The 22,501-nt window shown below is 39.6% G+C and overlaps 1 protein-coding gene across 2 annotated transcripts in view; it reads left to right on the top strand.

Moving 5' to 3' along the window:
• The first annotated feature begins 4,876 nt into the window (after positions 1-4,876).
• Positions 4,877-22,501, top strand: part of LOC126819691 (SCP domain-containing protein 1) — a 33,603-nt gene continuing 15,978 nt past the window's right edge. Inside the window, exon 1 of one of the 2 annotated variants that reach the window (XM_050547883.2) lies at positions 4,877-5,766. In XM_050547883.2, the coding sequence (XP_050403840.1) occupies positions 4,942-5,766 (825 nt within the window). In that variant the 5' untranslated portion in view covers positions 4,877-4,941. Of the gene's footprint in view, positions 5,767-11,952; positions 14,090-22,501 lie in introns of those variants that run through there. The other variant, XM_050547881.2, reaches the window with a different exon arrangement.

The following is a 22,501-nucleotide window of genomic DNA, read 5'->3' as shown; positions in this document are numbered from 1 at the left end:
ATCACTCGCTAAGCAATTTTCTGCTTCTTCAGCCATTTCACAACAGGTCGTTCATGATTATGTTGTCAGCAAAAATGGCATCAATAAGAAGACGACAAAGGATGCACCAGATTTTGCAATCCTTACCAATGACCAAAAACCTCAAACAGCTGCACGTCCAAACTCTATACCGGCTACCACAAAATTAAATTCATCGATACATCTACAAACTAGCACCGCATTCACTCTGCCATTACCACGTATAACTGGGCCACTTTCAGTCGCGATTCTGAAACAGATCTGGTTAGCTCTTGTTGGCATCGGCCACATATCCCGTTTTCCAAAAACAAATCCAGGAATTTCATATGGTTTTACTAAGGAGGAAAGATTGTTGTTATTGGAAGAATTCAAAGAATTACGCGTGGATGCGGGAGACGTGGTCAATATGAACGCTTTGGTGAGTTGATTTTACTCTTAGTCGTTTATTGGTGCAAAGTCCTTTTCATCGACCGGAAACCGGTAGTTCTTAAGTTGTGTAAATTTCAGGGACACTATTATTTTGTCATAGTGTTATCTTAAGAATTGTTTTTAAATATACATCATTGATGCTCTGGGCTCCATTTTTCTAGTCGGAGCCACGGTGGCTAGTTGGTTAAGACGCTGGCTCGCTAGCCTGGAGGTCGGGTGTTCGATCCCTGCATTGGCCGAGACAGTTTATCTGGATTTTCCGACGTGGTTTCCCCTTGTCGGTGGTGCAGAACGGAGGGCCTGACAAGGACAGCTGTCTAGTCCTTCGGATGAGACGAAAACCGAGGTCCCGTGTATACATTGGAAGTTGGAATTCGATATAAGAGTAGGCGATAGTGCCGCTGCCCGGGAAAAATTTTCCTCATAGCACACTGTATGGCGTATGCCCGTTTTCATTAGCCCAGTATAGGAGCAGAACAGTAGGACGTTAAACCCCATTTCATTTCATTTCCATTTTCTAGTCAACTTTTTGGTTTTGTCAAGAGTTGGCTTGATTAAATTTCAGTAAAGATTAAATAGGGTTTAAAATGTTTTTGGTTTTGGAAGGTGTCTTTTTCAACCAAGTGCAAAAGCAGTCATACTTGGTTGAGATGGGCCTAGAGCAGGAAAAAGCAATTATTTGTATAGTCTTACCACAACAGAAGACCTGACAGAATTCGAAATAAGAGTAGGTCTTAGTGCCACTGCCTGGGTAAAATGTGTGGCTTTTTCGCATCTTCCGAAAGATGCAGAAAGGTGGGATGTTAAACCCAATTACATTTCATTTAAATCGTCAATTAGATGTTAAAAACGTAGAGAAGCTTCTAGACATCTTATTTAAACTGGTCTGCTGTTAATTGGCGTATTCTAAACCATCGATAATATATATTCGTTTAAAATAAAAATGTGTCACTTAGAAAAAGGTACTGAAAGAGTCCACTGACACGTAATTCTGACCCAACGGACATAGGTGACGACAGATTACCGCCGCAGTAAATGTGGACGAATGAGAATTACATATCTATTTGAAAGAATGCGTCCATTAGACAATGTTACGACAATAAACGTGGGCTAATGAACCTCATAGACATTTTCAGAAACGGCTGCATTTTATTCCGTACAAAACCGGAAATGGACATACCCTCGCCGCACACATTATTGAAATGTGACCTCATATCGAAAATCTATGCGCAATTTCGAAGAGAATGGCCCCCATGACCAAGGTGCACTTGTGGACCAGTTGGTGGTCTAATAATTAATTGATATCTGTTTAAGTTGACTGGTTATGTGCAAATTTTTTTTAATTAAATGTTCGGTCTTTTTATGTTGATTAATAATGTTCACCATAAATTCATCTCTTTCCTGCCACCTAAAATAATTTTAAATAATATTATATTGTATGCAATATCATAATCGTGTTAAAGGTACACTATGGGAGATTCGATAACGAGTTGGCAGTTCTCACTATAATAGTTAAAACCTACATAATGTAAAAGCAATTTTCTGAAAATTTCATTCAAATTGATCCACTATGAACCGAGAACTATGCGATTGAAATTTCCGCCTAGCCTCGATCAGTATTACTAAAGTCAGTACGATAAACGGCATAGTCTCGATTACCCATTTAAACGTTAAATCGTGATGGAAAGTTATGCAGTAAATCGGCTTATAATCCACTAAAGATAGCAGGCTAGCGATGTCATCTAGAGTTGATTATGGTCTAGATAGGTTAATTAATGTCTAATTAATAATTTAGATAACATTTCAGGCCTAAACAAATTCCTGCAATAGGCAGATTTAGCTCTTGCATAATGTATGTTTAAACAACCAAGATATAAATAGATATACGGTCGCTTGTATAGTTGACTATTTTACAAGTAATAAACGTCATTAGTTGTCGTTAAATATAGGCTAAATGTGAACATACGTATAAGGATTGGTATAAAGAACACGGCTATTAGATGATCTGGCATTTTAATGACCACCGAGTCGTCAAACTATCAGCTTTAGACATATTTGTTGGCGTGTGTAACGCTAACAAGATTTTTTTAATTGTTAGTATATAATTGTTAGAGAGAGAGAGAGAGAGTTAACCTCCACGCGACACAAACTAGGTCATTTCGGGACTATCACATGGTTCAATTTCATTAAAATAATTCGCTTATGCGTAGGGATCTATAGCAGTTGGAGGAAACTGGAGCGCTCTAAGAAAACCGAAACGAATGGGCAGACGACCCTACTTCTTGTTACGCAATCTGTTTTACAGAGTATTACGAAAGTCTTCTAATATCTCTGTAAAAGATAACTGCCTTTAACACATGACGTCATATCACGCGGCGTCAATCATTGGCACGTGCATTGTTTACATAAGACGTTACTGATTCGAGCAGAATGGCGCCTTTTAGTCATTTTAATACCCATTTACACTAAAATAGAAAATAATTTTTACCTACAAATACTTCAAACGTCTTTATTTATTTTTCTAATACATATTTTTATTTTTATTTTGTTGGAGGAAAAAAGTTAATATTTGTGGCTCATTAAGTCGCATCGATGTCATCCTTATCAGTGATTGTCGCGGCCTAGCAAATATTGACTGCCGATCAGTGTGCTTGTTACGTACAAACGGGGAACCGAAACCACTTGAACCAATGACAGGCCTTATCGTCAACTGATATCACGTGGATCACTCCTATATTGTCTTTAAAGGCTCAATACCACTCTTGTTGTAACTGAATAATATGTCCCAATCTTTATTCTGGTCAACAAATTGTACTATTTTACAATATTCCAATTAATTGATGATACAAATTTCATCTTAACACACCTTATTTAAAAATTTTGAAAAATTCAATATAATGGTTTGAAACGTCTAACGTAAACCTTGTCAAATGAAACTTCGATTTAAAAATATTTTCGAGCCCTCTGGACAAGTAAAATAGGATGTAATGGATAATTTACACAACAGGTAGGACACTTAAACATCTAGTACTTAGATAGAGATATTATTTATTTTCTGGAGCTTTCAAGCCAGCAAGAGTGTTATTGTCCCTTTAAGTTTACTGCTTTTTGATGGTGTTGTTTTTTGAAATTAAAACCCCCAAAACAAATCAAAACACGTCGAAAGATAAAAATAGTTTAATGCGAAGAGACAATTTGTCTAATTGTCATTTTTGAAAGGGATTGCGTCTGTGGTCTCATTGTGGAATCCCATAATACCAGCAAGAAAATGACATACCGTCACCAGGGATGACAAAATATGACTTCCATCATAACTATCGTATCCACAAGTTCTTTGATAGTCGGACGAAGAAATTTCTCCAACTCCAGCTTTACATATTCTTCACTTACTATAAACAGCCAAGGCGCATTACCAAGTAAACCTGCACCGGAAATGAGAGAGAGCGAGAGAGAGAGAGAGAGAGGAATGAGAGTTTGTACTAAGACTAGGGAGAGTTTGTACCAAGAAGAGAGAGAGAACGAGAGTTTTTCTGTACTAAGACTAGAGAGAGTTTGTACTAAAAGTAACCATGATCTAACTGATGTACAAACCAAAATATGATTCATAAGTACAATCATTATGATTGGCGAAAAGATCCCCCCCCCCCCGGTGTTTTCCAGCCTGATTCCTCCTTGCCGGTGATGTAGGGCGGAAGGTCCATCAAGGGACGAACAGCAGATGTCTTATTGATAAAGAAATGAAATGAAATGAAATGGGGTTTAACGCCTTACTGTCCTACGCTGGCTCCCTAGCCCGAAGATCGCGGGAACGCTACCGGGATTATCGGGCGTGGGTTCCCCTTGTCAGTGATGCAGGACGGAGGGCCTGACAGGGACAACTGCCTAGTTGTTTGGATGGCACCGAAAACCGAGGTCCCATGTACACATTGCTATGCACGTTAAAGAACCCTTAGCAGTTGGAATCCGATATAAGAGTAGGCTGTAGCACCGCTGTCCGGGTAAAATTTCCCTCATAGCACACTGCATAGCCTCTGTCCGTCTTTATTAGCCCAGTAAAACAGTAAAACGTTAAACTCCATTTCATTTCATTGCTTTTAACCATGAGTCCACTGCACATAGCTGTACCCGAATATCAAATATTTTAACATTCTCCCTCAAGACACGTCAATTTCAATTCGTGTTAAAATTTGACATTAATTATCAACAACAAGACGAACGTTTACTGTCCTTATGTCTCCGTTTGCGACATCTGAATTTTATAATTTTTGTCAAAAGGAACATGACGGCATCAAACTTTTTCATCTCCTTGTGGCATTCGCCCATAAATTAGGCCCTATTAAAGTCATGAGTAAGTCATAACCCCTTTACTTTTAAGTTTTAAAAAAAAATATCGAAAATATATATAGTTTTATTGTATAATATCTGGTTCGCCATCCATTTTGTCGACAGGCAACAGGCAAGGGAGGATAAAGGTCACTTCTACCTATAGCAAAGATGCGTAGTCTAGCGTTATATGTCATTTTTTTGAGTGTCGGTTTAGTTGAAAATCAGGAAATTCGCCATATGTTGTTTCACGGACGTCATCATTCTGATTACCGTCACACTGTGGCATCTCCAGTCCATTCTCAGCCCTCAAAACTCATCAGCCCGGCATCTCCTGTGCCTCCTGATCCGGTAAAACACACCAGCGTGGCATTACCTGCGCCGCCTGATCCGGTAAAACCCACCGGAGTAGCAGCTCCTGTGCATTCTCATCTGTATTTACCCAGCGGAGGAGGAGCTCCTGTGCATTCTCATCCAGCAAAACACACCAGCGTGGCATCTCCTGGGCCTCCTGATCCGGTACAGCCCATCGGAGTAGCAGCTCCTGCGCCTCTTGGTCCGGTAAAGCACAGTGGTGTAGCAGCTCCTGTGTATTCTCATCCGTTAAAACACAGCGGAGGAGCAGCTCCGGTGCATTCTATCCATCAAAATGGAAAAGCGGTTTCGCCTAAAACCAACACCAAACCGCCGAAGACCATGGAACCGCTAAAACCCAAACCACAGAAACCACAAGCGCCACCTAAACCCAAGTACCTTATAAACAGGCAACATAATACTCCGTCTTTAAACCCGGGACCCATAAGTCCTGAACCAGCTCATCATCAGATGGCCAACCTTCCTGCCGTTCTTGAAGCCGTAGACCATCTTTCCTATTTTCAAAAGCGTTCATCATTGTCCGATTCTTTCGGTTTGTCATCAGATGAGAAATTTATTATTCTGAAGGAATTTAATCAGCTCCGTCAGGATAGCGATACGACAAGGAACATGAACGTGCTGGTGAGTTGATTTAGCTTTTTTCGCACCCGGGGGTGGAGGGTGGGTGGCCTAATGATTTAACGCGTGCACTTTAGATCATAAGGTCTGTTATTAAATCAAGTGGAGTGATTCCAATTCCTCGTGAGGTTTTCTCCGGGTTCCTCCCATCCCTACGCGCAAATTTGAACCATATGCATGTCCCAAAATGGCATATTCTGGGTCGAGTAGGCGTTACCGACTATTTCTAGGGGAATGTTGCTGCTGACATGTCATTTGCTGGCGAAAATCGCTGGGGCATGTTGTCGCGGACAGCTCAATTTCTTAAAATCATTAAAGAGCTAAAATCAAGCATTTTCTAAACTTGTCTAGAAAGAAAGCAGACTATAGCTACCTTGATAAATGAACTAAAACCGCTCCTCAGGCGCAAATACAGAAGGTGACACCCCCTCCCCCGCCCTCTTTTCTATTGTGTATTTGTATTTGCTTTTATTTTATATTTAATAACCCATCTCTACAACAGAAACCCTATTTCCACATTAACTTATTTGCCAATTCTGTAATTTCCCTATTCTTCATTTATTTACCCGTCTTCAGGGTTCTCGTAATACTAAACATTCCCAATTATTCTGAATTGTCGGAACAGTTGGGTTTAAGCAATATTTAATTCTATAAATTTACAGGATTAGTATGGTAAATTTATGATAATGCTAGGTTCACACTGTCCCTATTGAGTCCACGATATGGTACGTCCAGAAACGCTCGGATGCGTTTTGCTACGATCAACACGATTGCTACGACTGACCTCAATATATGATAAGACCTGATAGGATCACCACGATAACTCCACGGTTAAAACCACGATTTCAATCGTAGCGCGAATCGTGATAGTGGAAATCTAGCATTAGATAACAAGCTTTATAAACGTATATTAACCCGTCTCCTAATCTCCCCGTGAGACCGGAGTGACGTTCTTAGTGCGCTGCTACGACCTTACAGCGACCAGAATATGCGCGCGGTCACCGGCAAACGTCCAAAAAATCAAAATCAAAATAAAAATTATAAATTAATTTACATTGATTTACAAAATTATAAATTGATTTACAAAATTATAAATTGATTTACAAAATTATAAATTGATTTACAAAATTATAAATTGATTTACAAAATTATAAATTGATTTACAAAATTATAAATTGATTTACAAAATTATAAATTAATTTACAAAATTATAAATTAATTTACAAAATTATAAATTAATTTACAAAATTATAAATTAATTTACAAAATTATAAATTAATTTACAAAATTATAAATTAATTTACAAAATTATAAATTAATTTACAAAATTATTAATCACACAATTAATAGTTATTTTACAAAAAAAAAAACAAAAAAAAAACTAGAAATTAAAAATTGTTTTTCAAAATTTAAAAATATAAATAGGAAATAAAAAAAGATTTTTCTTTTGTTTTTGTTGTAAAACAACTTCTATATACGGGATGTTGGATGGCCGAATGGTTAAATGTGTGTGTGTTGTATCATACGGTCTGTCATTGAGTCAACTGGCGCGGTTTCGATTCCCCGGTTGTACGTGACAAGGAGTGGGGTCGCCTGTCTAACCTCGGGGGTTTTCTCCGGGTTCTCTAGTTTCCTCCCACTGCTAAGAAAAAACCTCTACGCGCATGCGAATTATTGAAATAAAATTGAACCATGTGTTAGTCCCGAAATGACCTAGTTTGTGTCGAGTGGACGTTAAACATTTTTTCTCTCTATATATATACTCTTCCAAAAATGTAGGGGATATTGAAATGCAAATACCTATGCAGGTTGTGATATGATAAATAGTCATGGACACTTGACATGCTTTGAGAGTATGTTCACAGATGAAGAACTTATCGCCCCAACAGAACCACTGAGCTGCACATGCGACACGCAATAGTGCCATACACGTGGGAGGGGTTCATTGTCAAATTTGACACTTCAAGGAAGGGGTTGATGAAAACAGACGCGTGCTGGTTTATCTATCCATGTTTGCTTTCCAATCGGTTCGGCAAAGTCAACCGCCAACACTGCAAGAATACACTGGTAGCCTCTAATAAAAACAGCAGTGCATTTCCGCAGTTTTGTATTGTTTCTGAATACCCCCTACTTTTTTTTGAAGAGTATATAAATGCTACCTTTGATCGACCTCTTGGGACACAAGAAATATACAATTAACATATTACTGATTTACCAATATACATTGTGATAAAATTTGAAAAGGAACATTCAACATGTTCTTTATTATATAAGAATGTTTATAAATCAAGCTTCAAAGAGATGGAATACATTTTATTGGCCGGGCCGACTCGAGGTTCGTCATTATCTTGTGTCTCTTCCTGCGAATCATAGTTATCGGTAAGAAATCCAAACTACGCTGCGGACAATATTGCGCAAACATATAAAACGGATATAAACCGTTTTAATGCAACATTTAAATAACAAATCCACTATGCCATGGATTCTTTCTCGGAAAAATCGTAAGATAATGGTCCAAAATTGGATCGTTATCTTTTCTAATCAGGGGCCGGTTGGTCAAAACTCAATTATATTAGTCCTCCGTGTTAAACTCTAACTGATCGTTATCTTACTAATGTGTCGTTTGTTAACAGGACCCGGAGAAACCCACGAGAATGGAAGGTGACCCTACGCCTTGTCACATACAACCGGGGAATCGAAACCACGCCAGTTAACTCAATGACAGACCTTATGATACAACGCTTACCATTCGGTCATCCAACCTTAGCATAAATCTGCAAGAAAAATAATAGGATTTGCGACTTCAGAAACTTTAAACTATTTGTGGCTGTTATTTCCTACAGGCCCTCAAAATTATTTAGAATACTATAGAATTTCATCCTATAGTAAATGTGATAGTGCCCCCCCCCCCCCAACCCCTAGAATGTTCTATAGAAAACTACATTGGTAATCTATAGGAAATTTTGCTAAGGGTATACTTCGACTGACAGCCGATTAATGCCATCGTTAAACAGATAACGGAGCCCAACACCTTCGTTAAATATAACGCAAAGTTAACTACACGTTAAAATTAACGGGGCTTCCAGCAACAACCTTTCTCTACGTTAAAGATAATCATGTTAACGAGTCGTTATAAGTTAAAGGGGCTTTGAACAACCGGCCCAAGGTTAAGAAGTTTTTAAAGGTTTTCTAAGTTTAGTGGGCAAATATCCATGTAGTTGAAGCTTAGATGACAAAGGTCTCGATCTACTTAAAAAATCAGAATAAAAGGAACAAGCGTTCGAACTGAGACACATACAGTCCGTTAGCTGATGATAGTGGAATGTTGACGACAATCGTAACGTCAAAGTCATCACGTTTATTGTATAATTTAAAGGGACATTAACACTCTTGCTGGCTTGACAGCCCCAGAAAATAAAAAACAGCCTTATTCTAAGTACTAGATGTGTTAGTGTAAATTATCCATTAAATCCTATTTTACTTGTCCAGAGGGTTCAAAAATATTTTTAAATCCAAGTCCCATTTTAAAAGCTTTACGTCAGGCTTTTCAAATCATTTAGTTGAATTTTTCCAATTTTTTAAATTAGGTGTGTTAAGATATATTTGAATCATAAATTTATTGGAATATTGTAAAATAGTACAATTTGTTGACCAGAATAAAGATTGAGACATATTATTCAGTTACAACAAGAGTGGTATTGAACCTTTAACACTCAGTATATGGCAATTGACAAAATCGTGACGCAGATCCAAGTAGTAAGCGTAATTGTTACTGTTAGTAGTGTTTAAATTTCGAGCTCATCGGGATATAATATGAATTCTAAATAATCACTAAATTTAAGATTATTTAGAGATTAAAACGTCTGGCTAATCGTGTATTTGTTTTTACGAGTGCCTGTATTTAATCGACGCATGGGGATACCTACTAATTGATGATATATTTTCCCTCCAAATTCAATAAAGATATTATCAATTAAAAAGTCCAACATCTGAATTATCTCGTTGATGGTGTACTTATTTCTGGAATTACTATGGTTCTTAATAAAAAATATTTGGAATTGTAATTAACAACTAGATATTCATATCTAACAGTTCCCGATTTAGACGAAAAGACACTGTGAATAATGTCTTTTAACCGAGCTTTTAATTTACTATGGGGAATTTTAGTGTACAAAGTAGAAAAGTCAAACGTTTGTATAGATGAGACTGAAGCAAGTTATCTAGATTGCAAACCACCATGTAATTCTTTGGAAGGTTTTAATATCCACATTTGATTGATACCACCAAGAGAGTATATTTTGTCACAGTATGTTTGAATACCCTCTTTAATTGCCCGTTAATATAGATATCAGTACTTTTGAAAGTGGTTTTGTGAACAACGGGATAAACCTGCTTTAAAACTTTGTTTGTAGGGATTTATATGTAGTTTAGAGTACAAAATGAAGTATTTCATCCTTACTAAGATAAGGTGCCCCGTGCACTAAAAATTTTCCCTACGGAAAGTTGAACTCGACACGGCGAATGTGCGGTACGATAACACTTAGCACAAGCGTCTATAAATAGCCTTCGCACGTCTATCAACTATTATAACCGTAAAATTCTATTGTTGACGATTCTGAATAACAGTAATATTTAGCGTTTTGGTTATTAAAGCAGCTTTAGAAATTACCTTCGTTCATGTTTTAAATTGTTTTATCATTAACTGTACCGTTAGGAGCGGCATCATTTGGTTTAGTACAAATAATATCTCTGAAACATTCAGATTAAGCAGGAACATGATACTAATAGTAGTTTCATTTAAATTTTATAAGGTTCTTAAAACATTTGCAGAGTTGCCTACCGTGCGTTTTTCTAAATTCAATTTCTTGTTCCAGCTTTCTGTTATGTTTGGTAAAAAAAGTAGTCTTGATTACCCCGGTCTGTCAATCAGACTAATTAAGCGAGACTAATTTCAAAACAAGGGCACGTAACCCATTGTTTACTCAAAAGTGCCCGTATGTTATGGCCGACACTCGTAACCATTTTTCAGTCTAATATTTATGGATGGTTAAATGGCCATAGCTTATTAAGTACAACATGACCGTTTATGACCCATATGTTAGTACCGAAATGACCTAGTTTGTTTCGAGTGGACGTTAAACCCATCTCTCTTTTTTCATGTCTAAATCCTGTTTGTGATTTATTGAGAATGTTATAAATTACAGAATAAACTGAGATTAATGATTGTAAAGTTCAGCTAGGGTTAGACCTTACAAACCTGGTCGTGCCCCAATCAAGGGCTCTAGAAAATCAATCCGATCAAAACACAGATCCTATTTCGTTTCGTTTCTTATAGTTAAAAAATTCGTTTGATTTGTCTTGAATAGTTGTTATATATCCCGCGTTCTGGATGATGTGGGGATTAGCCAATGAAACCATCTGTTACGGCGACTTGTTGGCGTGCGATGCACGGAACTGTGGGTAAACCACTAGAAACTTCAACGCTGATTGATTAATCAGTGTCTGACGTCATATGGTCAAAAGCCGTTCGCACGACATCTGGCGCGACCTTTCACTACAATCGGTCAGATCTTCATATAGTGTAGGCCATCGAAAGTATATAAAAAACCGAAACGAAATATAGATCTGTAATTTAACCAGTAGATACTTCAATTTTGATTGGCTAAGCACTAAAATCAATCTAATATTATCCAATCAAATTACTAATATTTGGATTTTATCTTAGTTAAAATTTCGTGAAACAGACCCAGATTACTAGACAATAAATGAAATCAAATTTTATCCATTATTAGTTCTGGAATGAGTTAATTGGTGTTGAGTAGCCATCAAAAGGCACTTTAATGAAAGGGAATTAGACCATGTTAGTCCTAGAATGAGATGGGTTAATAGTAAAAATCAGTAAAATAAATGTCGTATTTAAAAATAAATGATGCGATCACTCACTTGTAAAGCAGTAAAAAACAACAATGGGACGTTGTTTAATATTCACGCTCAATTTGAATGTGTCAATCACGACTGCATAATATTTCAGTTTTAGACAGATTCGGATAAGATTTTTTCATTTTTAGACCTTTCATAAATGGTCATAAATCAGTCAATTTCTTTTTGTTGTTTTTATTCTTTCACACATGGCAGAAATAAAAAATCCAGTGGCAGTTTAGACATGTAGCATAATATATATTTATATATATATATATACGTGTGTGCTGGACGGAACTCGCATAGACCAGTCGTCTCCTATATTCTGATTGCATAAGTGTATTTCGTTTTTAGATGTAATTCTGTAAGTTTCAAAATGATGCTAAAAGTGGTGTGCTTAATTTTGTTGAGTGTTAGTTTTTGTGAATGCGTTTTTACTCCCGTTGGATATAACCCATATAATGGTGCACCCAGAAGACCGTATCTCGTGTCATCATTAGCTAATGCTTTATATAGTAGCAACAACCAAGCAACATTGAATAATGCAGAAGCCCCTAAATCAGCAAATAATCTAGGATCAGGAGGGAGCGCCACCTCACCACAACAGTATGCTGTATCGCAACAGCAGTATGGCCAACCCCAACAGCCGCAGGATGTTCAATCGCAACAGCAGCAGTATGGCCAAGTTCAACAGCCGCCGGTTCAGCAACTTCAACCGCCGCAGGTTCAGCAACTTCAACCGCCGCAGGTTCAGCAACCTCAACCGTCGCAGTATTGGCTACTTCAACAGTCACAGAACTTTCAACAGCAACAGCCGCAGGTTCAGCAAACTCAATGGCAGCAGTATGACCAACTTCAACAGCCACAGTATGGCCAACTTCAGCAGTCGCAGGTTCTGCAACCTCAACAGCCGCAGGTTCTGCAACCTCAACAGCCGCAGGTTCTGCAACCTCAACAGACGCAGGTTCTCCAACCTCAACAGCCGGCGGATGTTCAACCTGTGCAAACAGAAACTCCGCAACCGTTACCACAATCAACTCAGAAATATTTTCCTAATCTACAACAACGGGTGAACGCATTTAAATCATCGGCTGATCCAGAAACTGTACAACAAAATACGAAAAGTAATGCTAGTACGCCACCAATAGAATCCAGACCATTACCGTTTGCGCATCTACGTGCGAGTTTCAAACGGCTAACTAGCAGTGACGCGGCTACTGCACCAGCACCCGAGGAGTCTGTTACACCAGCACCGCAGGTTGTTCCGCTAGCATCACAGCAGTATGCCCCGCCAGCACAACAACAGTATGCTCCAACAGCGCCACAGCAAAATTTTCAACCAGCGCCACAGCAATATGCCCCGCTAGCACAACAACAGATTGCACCAACAGCGCCACAGCAAAATATCCAACTAGTGCCAGAGCAATATGCCCCGCCAGCACAACAACAGAATGCACCAACAGCGCCACAGCAAAATATTCAACCAGTGCCACGGCAATATGCCCCGCCAGCACAACAACAGTATGCTCCAACAGCGCCACAGCAAAATTTTCAACCAGCGCCACAGCAATATGCCCCGCTAGCACAACAACAGATTGCACCAACAGCGCCACAGCAAAATATCCAACTAGTACCAGAGCAATATGCCCCGCCAGCACAACAACAGATTGCTCAACCAGCGCCACAGCAAAATATTCAACCAGTGCCATGGCAATATGCCCCGCCAGCACAACAACAGATTGCTCCAACAGCGCCACAGCAAAATATTCAGCTAGCGCAACAACAATATGCCCCGCCAGCACAACAACAGAATGCATCAACAGCACAACAGCAATATTTTCGAGCAGCACCACAACAATATGTTCCGCCAGCAACACAACAATTTGCTCAACCAGCACCACAGAAAACCTCTAATTCGGCACTATTTCCGCATTTCGCACGACCCCAACCAACGCCAATGGCCGCACGCCCCCTACCAAAGAAAATTGTTGCACCTTCAAGTAACGTGGCTCAGACGAATACCCAATCGCCGGCAGTTATCATCTCCCCGGCAGGTATCGATCCTAACATAGATACCAACACTAACGCGGACGGCACGACACCTCCCATGGAAGGAACGTCAAAACCAAAATTTCTCATGAATATTTATTATTCGCATAATACTGACCGCAAACCCCCTGTAGGTCAGCAGGTTCCTGTGCAAGTCGCAACTCCAAAGCCAATAAAGCCGCCTGCGGACAGACGAAACTTGCCGAAAATTCTTCCCGCGAACAATTTCATTTCGTATTTTGAAGACAAAGAACTGGAGAAATCGTTCGGAGTGACCAAAAAACAGAAATATGCAATTTTAGAAGAAATGAACAAAAGGCGTGCAAAAATTTATCTACAGTCTAACATTAATGTTTTGGTGAGTTTTTTTTTATTTCATACTCTAAAAGTATACAAAATCACATCCGATTCCGTCTGATAAAGGTTAATTGTGTTATTGTATGACCTAGTCTGACAATTATTCACCTCCGGGTTATATCGAACATAGTACCGTCTTCATTATCCCAGCCGGTGCAGAAAAGTAGGACGTTAAACCCCATTTCTATTGATTGATACTTTAAGATGTCTATTCCCCGTATCAAGTAGGGCGTTAAACCCCATTTATATCTCCCATAGAAACTATTGATGGGGATCACGGTGGCTAAGTGGGTAAGACGCTGGCTCGCTAGCCTGGAGGTCGCGGGTTCGAGCCCGATATTGGCCGAGAAAGTTTATCGGGGTTTTCCGGTGTGGTTTCCCCTTGTCAGTGGTGCAAAGGGAAACTTGGCTTGGCACGAGTGTGCCAACTCCCAACTAATTTACATGGCCGTTGTTCGGTCTTAACCCGAGACCTGTCTGGTCCCAAGTTAACTTCTAGACGCCCCGTCCTAGCCTCGTCTCCCGGTTTCGTTTCAATTATTGGTTTATAAAGCCCCCGAGACAAAGGATCTTATCAGTCATCTGGCTACTGCTTCATATACGATTTAACATTCAGTACAGCTTGCTTATAAGACGGGGATCACGTGGGTAAGACGCTGGCTCGCTAGTCTGGAGGTCGGGTGTTCGATCCCTGCATTGGCCGATAAAGTTCATCCAGATTTTCCGGCGTGGTGTCCCCTTGCCAGTGATGCAGGACGGAGGGCATGACAAGGACAGCTGTCTAGTCATTCGGATGAGACGAAACAACGAGGTCCCGTGTACACATTGGCGTGCATGTAAAAGATATCTTGGCAGTTGGAATTCGATGTAAGAGTAGACCGTAGCGCGCCGCTGTCCGGGCAAAATTTCTCTCATAGCACACTGTATGGCGTATGGTCGTGCTTCATTAACCCAGTTCGGAGCAGACCAGTGGGGTGTTAACCTTTATAGTTTGAAGCAATGTGTAAGCCAGATAGCAAGCTATTCCCGGGGTTGTTTTTCGAAATTAGGTTTTATTTCGAATATATAACAACCTGAAAAGAAGTGCTTGCTATCTACATTTTGTTTCTCTTGGGTTACCGATACCGATACGAGTTTTGATTGTACTGGCAATATTATTGGGGACATCCTAAAATGTTATCTACAAGGAGCCATTTTAACTGCTGTGTACCGGGCGAGATAGATTGTATCTTACAGTGAGCATAGCGTTTGCTCGCTAACCCGGGGTTCTAGGGTTGCCTATCGGAGTTGACTGAGAAAGTCTCCCTTGATGATCCGGTCAAGTTCCCTCTTGTCAGGTGTACAGGACGGAATGCCTGACAACAATCGGATTAAAATACAGATCTATATTTCGTTTCGTTTTTGTATACTTTCGGTAGCCTACACTACATGAAGATCTGACCAGTAGTAGTGATAGGTCGCATCAGGGGTCATACGATCGGCTTGTGAGGCTATGACGTCAGATATTTGATTATCCAACGCTTAATTGATGTTTCTAGTGGATTACATACGGTTCCGTGCAGCTCACGCCAGCTGTTCGCCTTAACAGAAAGTTCCATTGGCTAATGTCTCACATCATCCAGAACACGTCAATGATAACAACCATTCCAGATACTAGTGTAGTAAAGACAAGTAAAACGAAATTTTGAGCTATAAAAAAACGAAACGAAATAGGATCTGTGTTTTAATTAGATTGGCCTGACAAGCAATATTACCAAATCCGTCGGATCAGACTAACATATGGCCCAATGGTTCAGTTTTATTTCATTTTTAAGGGTCTTTAGCTGTAGGGGTCCCCGGACAAAGCAGCGCGATGTTGAGCAGGCTACCCTACTCCCTGTCACGAACAAGCCGTGAATCGAAAACACGCTCGATGACAGACCTTATGATCTATAGCGCACGCGCTAGACCACTCGGTCACCCAACCTCCTAGTCTGTTTTCATTGGCTTAAATTGTCAGGTCACGTCAATAAGTGGCACGTTTGAGACGTCAATCATGGTGGAAAAGTACGCCTAAGATTTCCTCTCCCTCAACCCAGTCTATGCCAACAAAGTCCAAAATCTGTCAAATTAGTAGGCCTTTAATGAGGTCGTTCTATAGACAGGGGTTGTAATGAAATTTACAAAACAAATCAACAGTATAGCTCAGCTGGGAATATGTACTACTACAGTTATGGTCAACAGTTTAAGGCCACCCTGTAAAAAATGTTCTTTCTTTCATGTTTACTATCGGGTTGCTTGCCATTATCAGAATCTGTTATTCTGATTGCACGAACCATTTGTTAGATTATAACAGCCCATTTACAGTTTTACCACCCATACTAAACTTAGGCTGTTTTTCTACAATTAGCTCCGCTTGAGAACAAACACTAAGCTAGTTGACCGACATTTTAAGTCCTAAATCGACGAGTTTAGTCGAAAACACAAAGTAAACTTCGAGAATTTTGTTAAGGATTTATTTTGCTTCCATTTAATACAATTGAAAAAGTTTATTTAGTCTTTGTGTGTATGACATATGTGAAACTTAGTAGAACCTAAATACAAAAAAAGTATACTAGTTTTTAGATATGGCAGCCATTTAGATCAGAGATCTATTCTCGAAATATGAAGTAGCTGGATCTCTGTGTGCGGAATGTGTAACCATCGGATCAAATTTTTTGCTATCTGTGATATATGTCTACAACGCAACCACCGTGTAAAAAAACCCCAAAAAACTGACACAGTTATATGGGACAACAATCACTGGTTTATTATACACAAGCACAACGTTTCGATAAGTATTCTCTTATCGTTATCAAGCACAATGACATTTAGTAAACTTGAGGGTCTATATATATGTACAATGTGAAACCATTCTTATTACTAATGATTAGAAGAGTTCAAACAATTAACAGACATATTTAACATCAAAGACCTGAAAAGCCACGTGTAAAAAAATGTACTTTTTATCTATCTGGCTACCATGATTTGTATCTGTAACGAGACTAGAAATTTAGATAATTTAATTAGAATAACCATTGAAATTGCTAACACGTCTAAGCGATTCCACGAGAGCCTCTTTTGAATGGTTCCATTAGTGTATCGACTGGGCGATTCCGTTCAAGTTTCGTCTGGGCGATGTTACAAGAGCATCTTATCGGTGATTCCACTGGGGTACGAAAGGAATATGCGTATCATTAACTTAATCAGGGCTCACGCTGTTGGTCGCCAGAATCGCAATTTGCGATAAAAAAAAAAAAACCCAGTGGCGATTAAAATGTTATTTTGGCGATTTTGTTTGCGGTAACGTTTTGGTGAACTTGCGATGCAAAAATGAAAGCTAATCTAATTGAAATTTATATCAGTGATTTAGATTCTGATACTTTTACGGTATCTGAAAATACGTATTGTACACGCAAAACGTAAATTTAAAGACAACTGGAAAGTAGGCAATCCTTGGATGAGATTTGACGTGTAATATAGAACAAATATTGTTAAATACGGTGTACGAATAGACTAAAGTCACCAGTAGTCAGTAAAAATAAAATCTGATCTTAGTAAATCATTTCAAAACTGAGCTAATGTATTATGTATAGAAGGATTTGCATCATATTGTTCTGGTAGCTGATTTATAACAGGTCTTTTGTTATCACACATTGTTGGCAGATAAAATATTTAAATTGGCAGATACAAAATGAACATTTTCTTTTATAAAAAGTAAGATCTATGTTGACGTAAAAAAACCCTGAAAGACAATGTGTGGTGGTATAGGCTGTGTTCGTCACCCATACATAAATATCACAATTTTATAACAGGCCTACCCGAGAAATGAAATTGTTACACGTTGCCTTTTTTTATCCCACATTTTTCTTTTACATGTATATAAAAAGTATGATTCATTTTCACGGAAAAAAATTTGAAAGTCAGTGTGTGGTTGTATAGGCGTGTGCGTCATAAATATTTCAAGATTTGATTTGTTTAAAGAGATATAGCGACTGTCATAAATAAATCAGTCAATGTATTTCCATATTAAAAAAATGTCAGTAATACGTTAGCCCAGAGCTTAAGTAAAAAGTACATGTACATAGATGTGAAGAGTGTCTTTTTTGTCATCTCTGGCTGTGATCGTTCTCTTGAATGCTGAATGTAGAGTGAAATTTATTTTAAATCTAACATTCGGATATACAAGATGGCGATGAAGCTGATCAGTGTGTTTGTGATTTGTGTCTGTGTTGCTGAATGCGTAGTTGTGCAGGATTCTAGTACAAATAAGCAAGATGTTCAACTCGCCAGCCATGTAATAAATGTTGGAACAGGGAATACAGCGCCATCTTATGTTATCAGTCAACCAACCTTTCCGTTGGTAAACCCGCTAAGATCAGTACTTGTTAGCAATGCTGATCCAGTACCAGTAGCAACACCCATATCTCTAAAAGAACCTGAGATTACAACAACATCGATGCCTTTGAGTACTGGAACAGAAGGTGTTAAAATGGATGGCACAACAACTAAAATTACCAACTTCAAACCAACAGCTAGCTCTCCAATTGAGAATTTCGCAGGGAGTATTAAAAGTGCAGACCCAACGGTGGCAATGGGGCAGATAGCTCCCGTAGAATCAGCATCTACAAGCAGCGTTAATGGCGTTAACAATCCTAATCCAGCACAAGCAGCAACACCGACTTATAGTGAATCAACGCCAACACCGACTTATAGTGAATCAACGCCAAGACCCACGTCTCTAAAAGAACCTGAGATTACAGCAACATCGATGCCTTTGAGTACTGGAACAGGAGGTGTTAAAATGGATGGCACAACAACTAAAAATACCAACTTCAAACCAACAGCCAGCCCTCTAATGGATGCGTTGAATTTCGCTGGAAGTGTTAAAAGTGCAGACCCAACGATGGCAATGGGGCCGATAACTCCCATAGAACCAGCATCTACAAGCAGCGTTAATGGCGTTAACAATCCTAATCCAGCACAAGCAGCAACACCAACTTATAGTGAATCAACGCCAACACCCACGTCTCTAAAAGAACCTGAGATTACAACAACATCGATGCCTTTGAGTACTGGAACAGAAGGTGTTAAAATGGATGGCACAACAACTAAAAATACCAACTTCAAACCAACAGCCAGCTCTCCAATTGAGAATTTCGCAGGGAGTGTTAAAAGTGCAGACCCAACGGTGGCAATGGGGCTGATAAATCCTGTAGAATCGGCATCTACAAGCAGCGTTAATGGCGTTAACAATCCTAATACAGCACAAGCAGCAACACCAACTTATAGTGAATCAACCCCAACACCTACATCTCAAAAAGAACCCGAGATTACAGCAGCATCGATACCTTTGAGTACTGGAACAGAAGGTGTTAAAATGGATGGCACAACAACTAAAATTACCAACTTCAAACCAACAGCCAGCTCTCTAATGGATGCTTTGAATTTCGCAGGGAGTGTTAAAAGTGCAGACCCAACGATGGCAATGGGGCTAATAAATCCTATAGAATCGGTATCTACAAGCAGCGTTAATGGGGTTAACAATCCTAATCCAGCACAAGCAGCAACACCGACTTATAGTGAATCAACGCCAACACCCACATCTCTAAAAGAACCTGAGATTACAACAACATCGATGCCTTTGAGTACTGGAACAGGGGGTGTTAAAATGGATGGCACAACAACTAAAATTACCAACTTCAAACCAACAGCCAGCTCTCTAATGGATGCGTTGAATTTCGCTGGAAGTGTTAAAAGTGCAGACCCAACGATGACAATGGGGCAGATAGCTCCCATAGAATCAGCATCTACAAGCGTTAGTGGCGCAGATCCAACGAAAACTTATACTAACACCAAACCAACAGTCAGCTCTCTAATGGAGGCGTTGAATTTCGCTGGAAGTGTTAAAAGTGCAGACCCAACGATGACAATGGGGCAGATAGCTCCCGTAGAATCAGCATCTACAAGCGTTAGTGGCGCAGATCCAACGAAAACTTATACTAACACCAAACCAACAGTCAGCTCTCTAATGGAGGCGTTGAATTTCGCTGGAAGTGTTAAAAGTGCAGACCCAACGATGACAATGGGGCAGATAGCTCCCGTAGAATCAGCATCTACAAGCGTTAGTGGCGCAGATCCAACGAAAACTTATACTAACACCAAACCAACAGCCAGCTCTGTAATGGAGGCGTTGAATTTCGCTGGAAGTGTTAAAAGTGCAGACCCAACGATGACAATGGGGCAGATAGCTCCCGTAGAATCAGCATCTACAAGCGTTAGTGGCGCAGATCCAACGAAAACTTATACTAACACCAAACCAACAGTCAGCTCTCTAATGGAGGCGTTGAATTTCGCTGGAAGTGTTAAAAGTGCAGACCCAACGATGACAATGGGGCAGATAACTCCCATAGAATCAGCATCTACAAGCGTTAATGGCGCAGATCCTACGAAAACTTATACTAACACCAAACCAACGTCCACCTTTTTAAAGGAGCCGGTGATTGTGCAGCCACCACAACATCACCATTTTTCACCAGCACAACCAATCACTAACATCCGACAGATGCTTCCACTGCCACAACGACGGGTTACGGGTACATCAACGACTACTACCAACGCTCAACAGACCATATCATCTCCACAACAGATGCTAAATAACAGAGAAAAACCTCAATTATCAAATCGTTCCAGCATGACGCAGCTATTAAGTATACTCAGGTCAGTGCAACCGGTTACAGCTTCTGCAACGACTAACGTTGCTACAACAACCACCCATGTACATTCCAATCATGCGAAACCGAGTAACGTAGCTGCCACGAAACGAACCTACTCCAGTTACCCGCAGTATCGCCCAGCACCACAACAACCCCATGATCACACACAAAACGCCAATCCACTTCAAGCACAACTAGCTAATCTACCTGTGAAGATGCATACCAAGCCTATATATCATTCGCATAATTATCTTACTCCGGCATCTCCACAAACTCTGCCACCAACACAACCGATAGTTAGAGCTTCTGGAACGACTATACATTCCAATCATGCGCAACCGAGTAATGTAGCTGCCACAAAACAAACCTACCTCAATTACCCGCAGTATCGCCCAGCACCTCAACTACCTCATCATCACCCAGCACCGCAACAACCTCCTCAACACATACAAAACGCCAAGCCACCACAAACTGTGAAGCCAGCATACCCTCTTCTCCATCATCGTATTCCTACACCAGCACCTGCAGAAACCCTTCCACCAACAAAACCGATAATTTTTAGGAATCAAGAATCACACGAAAAATATCCCATAAAATATTTCACCAAAAGGGAGATAAGAGAATTTATAGAAGAAGTTAACGACGAACGTGCTGATGTTGACTACGCTTCTAACATGAATGTTGTAGTGAGTCTTATTTTATTGTTTTCATCTTTATGTGTTAAAACTCCAAAATATAGCCCAAACATGCTAAAATAGAGGTTAACTATAGAGTTTAAAACCCAAACATGCCAGAATAGAGGTTAACTATAGAGTTTAAAGCTAGAATAGAGGTTAACTATAGAGTTTAAAGCTAGAATAGAGGTTAACTATAGAGTGTAAAGCTAGAATAGAGGTTAACTATAGAGTGTAAAGCTAGAATAGAGGGTAAATGGAGTGTTGAAAGCTCAAATATATCAGAATAGAAGTTAACTATAGAGATCAGATATAGGTCATGCTTCGTGCAGCTTTGTTTTGATTTAATCTGATGTGCTGAAATGCATAATAACAATACTTTCTTTAAAGGAATATTATTTTCCGGTGTCGTAGGGCAGGACGGCCGAGGGGGGGGGGGGCACAGCCCCCCCCCCCATACACTTACTATTATAGTCGTTCGAATGGGAGGATATACCGAGGTCCAGTGTACACGTAAATTAACCCTTAGCAGTTGGAATTCGATATAACATTAGGTCGTAGATCCACTGTTCGGGCACAATTTGCCTTATTTGTTATATGCTGTTATTAAAGGGATATTATGGAAGATTAGATAAAGAGCTGACAGTTCTCACTATAATAGTTACAAAAAATAGATAATTTAAAGGGAATGTGCTGAAAATGTCATAAAGTCTGTCATTGAGTCAATATTTTGTCAGTTTTTTGTTTAGTCAAGGTTATCAACTGGCGTGGTTTCGATTCCCCCGTTGTACGTGACAAGGAGTAGGGTAGCCTGTACATCCTCGTGGATTTTCTCCGGGTCCTCCGGTTTCCGCCCACTGCTAAAGATCCCTACGCGCATGCGAATTATTTAAATTAAATTGAACCATATGTTAGTCCCAAAATGACCTAATTTGTGTCGAGTGGACGTTAACCCCGAAGCAGACATGAAATCATCAGCTACCATTACTTGAATAAGTCAAGATA

Source organism: Patella vulgata, chromosome 4 (genome assembly GCF_932274485.2).
Source record: "Patella vulgata chromosome 4, xgPatVulg1.2, whole genome shotgun sequence".
Lineage (NCBI taxonomy): Eukaryota > Metazoa > Mollusca > Gastropoda > Patellidae > Patella > Patella vulgata.
The sequence above is the reverse complement of the archived record's forward strand: the minus strand, read 5'-3'. Positions and strand labels throughout refer to the sequence as shown.